Source organism: Schistocerca piceifrons, chromosome 5 (assembly GCF_021461385.2).
Source record: "Schistocerca piceifrons isolate TAMUIC-IGC-003096 chromosome 5, iqSchPice1.1, whole genome shotgun sequence".
Lineage (NCBI taxonomy): Eukaryota > Metazoa > Arthropoda > Insecta > Orthoptera > Acrididae > Schistocerca > Schistocerca piceifrons.
The window spans coordinates 318,899,180-318,907,320 of record NC_060142.1 but is presented as its reverse complement, the minus strand read 5'-3'; the positions used below and the strand labels follow the sequence as shown (position 1 = coordinate 318,907,320).

Here is an 8,141-nt window from a genome sequence, read left to right as displayed (position 1 = left end):
GAGGTACCGGTGTGTACAGCAATCTGGACCACCAGCTCTGAAGGACTCACTGTATGGTGGTGCAACAAGCAATGTGTGATTTTCATGAGCAATAAAAAGGGTTGGAAATGATGTTTATGTTGATCTCTATTCCAAGTGTTTGTACAGGTTCCAGAACTCTTGGAACCAAGATGATGCGAAACTTTTTTGATGTGTGTAGATCTCGCATGTATCGCTATTGTAATTGGTACATGCCACAAAAAGATAAACAAAAGGAAGTGGAGATGGGAGGAATAGTGGCTTAGGTGTTCTACACATGGCCATACTAACATTCTAAGAGATACTTGCACCAGAGCCAGATGATTATTGGATATTCTGTTAAGAGTGAACAAGGAATCTTTCAATGAACTGGTGAACCTCATTATGCCTTATGTACAAAGAAAAGAGATACTGTGATGACAGTGATCAGCCTAAAGGAAAGATTATTCATTAAACTACATTACCTGACAATTGGAAACACTTTTGAAGACCGCAAATTTTCAACATTCAACACATGCACTACTATCAGCTGTATTGTAATAGAAACCTGGGAAGCTGTTAACACCTGTTTGGAAAAAAAGTAAAAGTAAGTGATGTGCACACAACAGCAAAGTTCTGAAACCCAGAGGAAAAGTACACTATGTCACAAAAGCACAAAAGTTGTTTATGTGGGAACAGTCAAATAACGATTTTACTTGTGTGTTATATACATTACATTGAAGTTTACTGCAATTACTTTATAATTACATCATTAAAATGATAAAACTGTAAACAAATAATATACAAATACCAAATAGCAATAGGAAAACTCAGCCATATTTGCAAAATGTAGAGTGATGCCTTATTGCAGAGTGTGTGAACTGCTTGAGGCAGTTGAAGCACTTGACACATTTGTGATTGGAGACTTATTTGCAGAAGATGTTGCTGGGCCATTTATAACCACAGAGTTTCTGTGCAGTGTGCCCATTAGTCCTTCAAATAAAATGTCACTGATAAACTTCTTTGCAAAGGTTTGCTGCATTGGGTCCATTTTCTGGAGTTCACGAGCCCACGTTATGCCGATGTGGTCCTCATCAGACACTCGTTCCCGCAGTCGCTTGCATGCAAGTTCTAGCAAATCATTTGTAGCCAGTGCTGGCTGCCTTTTCTTCATTGGAGGATTCTTCTTGAGTATCTCTGCTTCAGACGTTTCTGAATCCTGAAAGAATAACGCAAATGCAGTGGACTCATTGGTATATGTGACGGTTACAGATAACTAAAAAATACTGAATATATTATCCTACTACTTAGTCAATCCAATGACAAGCACAAGGACCTTGGGATAAGAATCATCAAAGAAAAGATCCTCCCTGTGACATCTATCATTCGTGACAACTTTAGTTTATATGTATAATACTCAAGGTACTGAAGATTTTTAGTAGCTTTGAGTGGACCATAGTCTGAACTTTGTAGATCAGATATGCAAATACTTTTTTCTAATTCTTATTTTCAATAGAATTCACAATCACACTTGTTTTTAAATATAAATAGTGGGAATAAAAATACAATATACATATTAATTATTTTATCAAAACAATGTATTTGCGACTAATACCTCCAAAGAAGCACAATGTAAACAGTGAGAATGATTAAGGAGCTCAAAGCTTACTTGCAGTTACATAAAGCCATAGTTATGAATGTAATATTATGTTCCTTTGATACACTGAATGGTTAAAACCTGGTAAAGAAGATCTTTTTACAAAAAATAATTTTGTCTATATTTTTCATTTTAGTTCTCTACCCCTACAGTGTACATTTGGCATGCTTCATGCATATTAGTATTTAATTCATACTTTTTTCAGTTTTTATACAAAATTATAATGTAAGTGGGTGAATGCTGACTATTCAGTCTTTTTACATCACAAAAGAACAACTGTCATTATACTAAATATTACCTGTACTTAAGAACACATATATTTTCTGTTCTTTCTGACCTTCGCAATATACTTATCTATAATTTTTTCTTCGTTAATAATGATGTCTCTATGGACATACAACAAAGCAAGCCCTGTTAAGCGGTATTGCCCACAACAGTTTCTCAACGAATGCTTAATGAGTTTGTATGTCGAGAAAGATCTTCCTGCTCTTGCAGTAGACACAGGAAAAGAAGAAAGGATCAATGTTAAAGATCTAACAGTAGGAAAAATTTCTGGGATGCAAAACTGTAAACACGTAACTGCACAGCCTGGCAGAAATGTTTTGTTTGAGTCTTCCATTCTCCATTTTGCGAGCAGTCTTACAATAGTAGCAATGGGGACAAAGCAGACCGTGCCCTAATGGAAACATGAAGCGCATGCTGCTGAGGCAGATCAGGAAGCCCTGCTAATATTTGGCGGCCACAATTCGAACAAGAGGGAGAGCACAAGTCACTGTTACAGGTAATACATTCTCTGGGCACACCAAGTAAGGTGGCTTGGGGAATACTGAATTAAATGATTAAATACACTGGCCAACACTCTAAATTTGCGAGCTTAACTTTGGCGCATTTGATTTTAATTTACTTTCAACTCGCGGGGGGAGGGGGGGAAGGGTCGATCGCCCTCTCCGTCGTGTCCCCCCCCCCCCTGCCCTTGGTTGGGTATATATTCTGTTGAGCATATCGCTCCAAAGAAATATTACATATATTTTTCGTTGAAGCAGGTAAACATTACCTGTCCCACGAAACTATGACGAAATAATTCTTTTGAAGAATCTGCATGTATAACTAGCAACTACAGTTCCGTGCTTTTGGGGGAAACCGGACCTTCACTTTCCTCAGCATGAAAGTTATATTAATTGGGATACCTACTTTACTCCTGTTTCATGCTTAATATTTTGTTTGTGTGTTCGTGCATAGAGAATGTGGTTACGTGATTGGCTAACTACATCATGTGTAATGTGCTTTGAGTGCTGTGATTGACTGATGAGATCACATATCTTGTGCTCTGTCTAACAAAAGAATATCGCAATCTTGATTCCACAGTTTACGAAGCTGTCGTGCCATATTTGATGATTTCGTATTTATACTTGCGTACTCGAAAATAAGCAGTTTCATTGATACAGGGCATTAAAGATCTATACAAGTCAAGTCGCATTCGGGAAGACGGCTGTTCGAACCCGTGTCCGGCCATCGTGATTCCAACCAGCCAACCAAGTCAAGTCGTTTTTTGTTTATTTGTCGTGCTACAGTGCCAAGACGTGTGAAAACAATATATTAAACAGGAATCGAAGCATTTCGAAAATACGCTACTAAATTTTCCAAATGAAATGATGAAAACTGACAGTTTCGTGAAACAGGAAATCTATAATCTAGGTAACAACAGTTAGTTGGCTCCACAAAAATTGCGACTATTTTTTTGAAAATTTAACACATTTATTAAACACAATTTTTGCTGTGTTCGCTGTAACTGGATAAATCATGTGCCCTGCGCTGGCCGTCATTGGCTAACAGCTGCAAATCGAGTAGTCGCCGTAATAATTTCGATGTTTCGGGAACTAATGGGGGCCGTATTTTGAGAATAGCATGTTTCTACTTGAGTATTCCACCAATTACAATTTCAGTGATACAGTTCATTGAAGGTATCTCCAAGACGCCTCTTTTCAGTGCGGTTTGATGTGCTACAGTGGCAGAAAGTCCCATACCGGCAAATAAAAATTTTACCCCTAAGAGTTTACTTCAAATTTTATGGAATATCCTGTTTTATATGACATAATTCTGCACAATATATTACGTTATGCTGTTAGGTGATCTCGTACACTCCACATCAAGATGACATCTATCCTGCGCTTGTGGCAGTCATACGCGATCTGAACATGGGTGTGTTAACAATATCTTAGCTTCAGAGTAAAATTTATTCAAGAAAAATAGAGGCAATCAAAACAACTGGCTGTGGAACAGCGCATGTCTACAAGACTAAAATCCCATTGTTCGATTTGGCCGAGTCTTTTTTAAGGAAAATAGTTGACCCTGATGACGTCTTTTCTTTATCCAGCCAGGAACCCACAAACTTTTTTTCTTTCTTTTCCACACACGACTATAACAATCACAAAATGACGAAACTGAAGTGTACGCTGATGGCGTTGTGTCTACAGATACACACGAAACCATTTACGTGCCATTCGTTTCATGCAACAAATGGCGCAGCCCAATGCCGTCTTGTAAACCACGGTACTGTATACAAGTGCAGTTTCGGTTTACATTTGTGGAAACGTGCAATAATATGCGCACTAAAGGATTATATTCAGGTAAGTAGTGTATTCGCAGAGGTAAATATCGATACATACTTTTATTCATTAATTTGCATTACCGCTAACTAGACACATATTCTTTCCTGGCCGTTCCTTTTCTTGCCCTAAGATTTATCATTCGCGACACTTCTGGTTTGTACTCATCTGCCCTAACATCCTACAATGCCGGCAATAATTTATACATTTCGATGCTGTCTAATAATACGGTAACCATTTTTCATCTTGTTTTGAACTCATTTTCCACATGACAGCAACAAACCTAATCTAAGCTAAAAGCTGATTCCTGTGCAGCATGCGAAAGACTGTCATGGATATTGTTAAAAATATTGTAGTGGATACAAAATATTGTCAGACATTTCCAAAGTTTTTGATGTTCCCAATAATACTGCGCAATCTCTCAATCTCAAACCTGGATGGTCAATATTACTGCTCGTCGAGGAAATATTGTCAATATTATTGACCGTCTAGGGGCCGCAATATATGTACTTCAACTAGTTTGTCACCACACTAAGATTGCATTGGGGCGCTTACATCAAACACTAACCCAATGGACCAGGGGAAGCATAGATTGATGAATCAAAACTACTAATTATAAATTAAGGAAGGTAATTTATCATGTAGATGCGTTGTTTTTAATGAGTTTCTTTACTGTAACTAGTACTGCAAAGTAAATAAAATGACTATGCTGACTGAAACCTACAATGATCTTACGTGTGTACTGGGATAAGTGTTGCAAAACAACATCTATGCTTACTGGATCTTACTTGTCAATTCTACGAACTAAGACAAATAAAATAAATATTTCAGCTTACTGTCATGATGCAGTATTCTCCATTTTCATCTGGTATTGTAGAGAACGACGTGTCTGGCGATTCCTGATCAATTAGAAACTTCATTTCTTCAAAGTACCACATGGTGCTTTGGCATGTATCTTCCAGTCCACTTACTGATTGTCTATCATTTACCTTTCTCAGTTCCTTCCGAAAATTTGTTCGGAGCGAATTAAATTTCCTTTTTAAATCCTCCTTCGTAGCTGATGGGTACCTTTCTTGATAAACTTTCAGCAGGATATTGTAGGACTCATTTTTAATGTCTTTGTTCTTATATTCTACGGATTTCACTTTCCATAATGCTGGAAGCGATCTATAAACCTGAAGGGAGTAAGATACATTATTGTGGAGGATAGGTATGTTTTAAATAAATTTATTCGGCAATAAAAAATTCAAGCTTCTAAACGAACAACTAAGCAGTTGAAGTGTTATTTCCTTGCACTTAAAACATTTTTGCCAAATATTTCTAAGGCTAATTACAGAAGAAGCATAGGTATTAAATATGTGATCAAAACTACTCACCTGAATGCATTTCAACAGATGAATCCTTTCATCTGTCTTTCCCGATTTATTCATATTCGTACAGTGTCGCCGTTTCAGTTGTTTACAAGTCCGAAAATTACGACCTCCGAAGGAAGTGACGAGTATTGCGTAGTACTAAGGTACAAATACTGAACGTGCGTAATATTTGTGGAAGTCTGTAGTCTTCTTCAATATATTGCGCAAACCGTCAATACATCCCACAACTACAGGCGCCTAGAGCCAGCAGAGCTGAACTACCGAAGGCACCGACAGATGTCTCTGTTGTCAAGCACCGTGCTTGTAAACTACGGTAACCATTGTACCAAATTAATATATGACAGCGCCGTAATATTTTCAGTTGTTAAATTCACATATGTTGAGTTTGTGATGACTCGATTTTGCATACATGATTCTGATGAAATTATGTAAAAGTATCAATACATGTATAACGGAGTATTATTATCGCAATCCTCGGTAGTATAGTGGTTAGTATCCCCGCCTGTCACGCGGGAGACCCGGGTTCGATTCCCGGCCGGGGAGACATTTTTTAATTTTTTTAAAAATTTCTGTTGCTTTAAGGCACACAACATGGTATCATTATTAACTCTCCTGTATATTAGCCACCAATTTTTACACGTTCTACATCATTCATCAGACTGCATAATTTCAAAGCAAGGGTTTATAATAAACTTAAAAAGGAAAGTGGGAACTCCACAAAAAGACAATACAAATTACAACGCCAAAATACTGCATCGAAAACTCAGTAACAATACTATTTTCACAAAGTCCACACGAATCTATATTACACATGCTTAAATTTGCAAGTACAAAGTACCTACAAATTTTGAAGTTTCCACCTTATTTATTATTTCCTCCCCATGTATGTATGCCTGGATTGATTACAGTACTAGTGGCATCTGCAAAAAGAATTGATTCTGCTTGCAGTATATTAGACAGAAGCTCATTTACATATCTGAGGAACAACGGCGAACCCAAGATTGAGCCTTGGAGAACTCCACATGTGACTTCTCTCCAGTCAGAGGAATCTCCCTTAATTACATTTGGTTAGTTAGTAAGTACAACTTTATGCATTCATTCTTGTAAAATCTGGTGAATGAACACAAATGGCAGTAGGGAGTCTGCCCTATAGCAACACTAACAGGTCTGGAGTGATGACATAGTGCAGCAGCATTGCTGACAGTTCAATGTTGTCTCTGACTTCAGTGAGTGTAGATGTGTGTATCAAGTGTTAGAATAAATCACATTTATTACAGAATGTATGTGTGTCTGTACCACACTACCAATACCCAGTGTCTACATAGATAACCTTAAGTTTATGCCTCCAACGAGTTTTTGCTACCATGCAACTTCTGTGCATTTTCTGCTTTTCTGATCATGCCCGACAATGCTGTCTAACCAGCACTGGTTGTGGTGTGATGGCAGCATTAATGCAGGAAGCCATTTGCAAAATGTTGCAAATGCAACTGACAATTTCTTCTTCCCTATGCAACATTTAGTGACTCGCAGATACCTACTGTGACAGACATTGTGCTATTTACATCTCAACATCGGACTATGTAAAGGCTGAGTTCACATAAAACGCAACTGGTTTGGCATCTTTTTGCCCCTGTGAAATCCATTTTGTAATGACTTTCTCACTGCTGTGAATCTCAGAACATCCACATCTCCCGCAACTTTTCAAGATCCATTTGCTCCAGCCAGAATGCAATGTCAGCCACATTGCTTCCCACAGCAAGCACATCTTGGACTGACAGTTACCAATCCCAGACAACTTCTACCGAACACAGAGCCATCACCCCTCCCATGGTGGTCGCTGTACGCCTAGTGGCATTCTGTCAAATGGGGCCCACTGCTAACACACCCCACTACAGCTGTCAACACTGAATACAACGTGCTGTTTCACAAGGCATACCTAGAGTCCGGCAGGACCTGCCTTCCGATGAAGGACATGTCATTATAGTTTGCCTGCCTGAAGCTATTTCTATGCCTCTACAGGGCCAACACCATTGTACAGGCTCTGATGACCAGCCTTTAGTACTGTATGCCAGAATTCTACAATGGGGATACTATGATACACCTACTCATCTCCACGAAACAGCTACCACAGTTCAACCCCCTCCATGTCAAAGTTTGGTTTGCTAGAGGCAAAGTTTGTGACCCTGATTGCACACCTAAGTGGTAACAGCAACTTTATCAACAATGTCATTCTCCACCATCCAACTTGTGGCGAGCACACAACAGTGAAGTGTACCATATTAGAGCACCTGTCTTTTTCACTAGAACAGCAACTGACAAAGGCCATCTGTTACAAAGAAGTGGGTTCATGACACCTTTGCAGTTGTGGCGCAGCATCCATACAAGCACAAGCCATATTGTGCTGTCTGATGCTATGTTTTGGTCTCTCTAGCTATTTAAGCTCCCACCACACATCCAGTCATTACTCCGACTCTGTTAGAATTGCCCCAGAACTGAATGCCCTGCCCT

At 38.7% G+C, this 8,141-nt stretch overlaps 1 protein-coding gene and 1 non-coding gene across 2 annotated transcripts; one reads left to right on the top strand and one right to left on the bottom strand.

The window, feature by feature from the left end:
• Positions 1-681: 681 nt before the first annotated feature.
• Positions 682-5,865, bottom strand: LOC124798581. Its single transcript, XM_047262042.1, has 3 exons — positions 5,637-5,865; positions 5,097-5,435; positions 682-1,216 (listed from the first exon to the last, which is right to left on the bottom strand). Exons 1-3 carry the CDS (start codon positions 5,688-5,690, stop codon positions 860-862), a joined length of 750 nt encoding a protein of 249 aa, XP_047117998.1. The 5' UTR covers positions 5,691-5,865; the 3' UTR covers positions 682-859.
• Positions 5,866-6,104: 239 nt separating this feature from the next.
• Trnad-guc lies at positions 6,105-6,176 on the top strand. Its single transcript has one exon. It is a non-coding gene; the product is annotated as a tRNA-Asp (tRNA).
• The last annotated feature ends 1,965 nt before the right edge of the window (positions 6,177-8,141 follow it).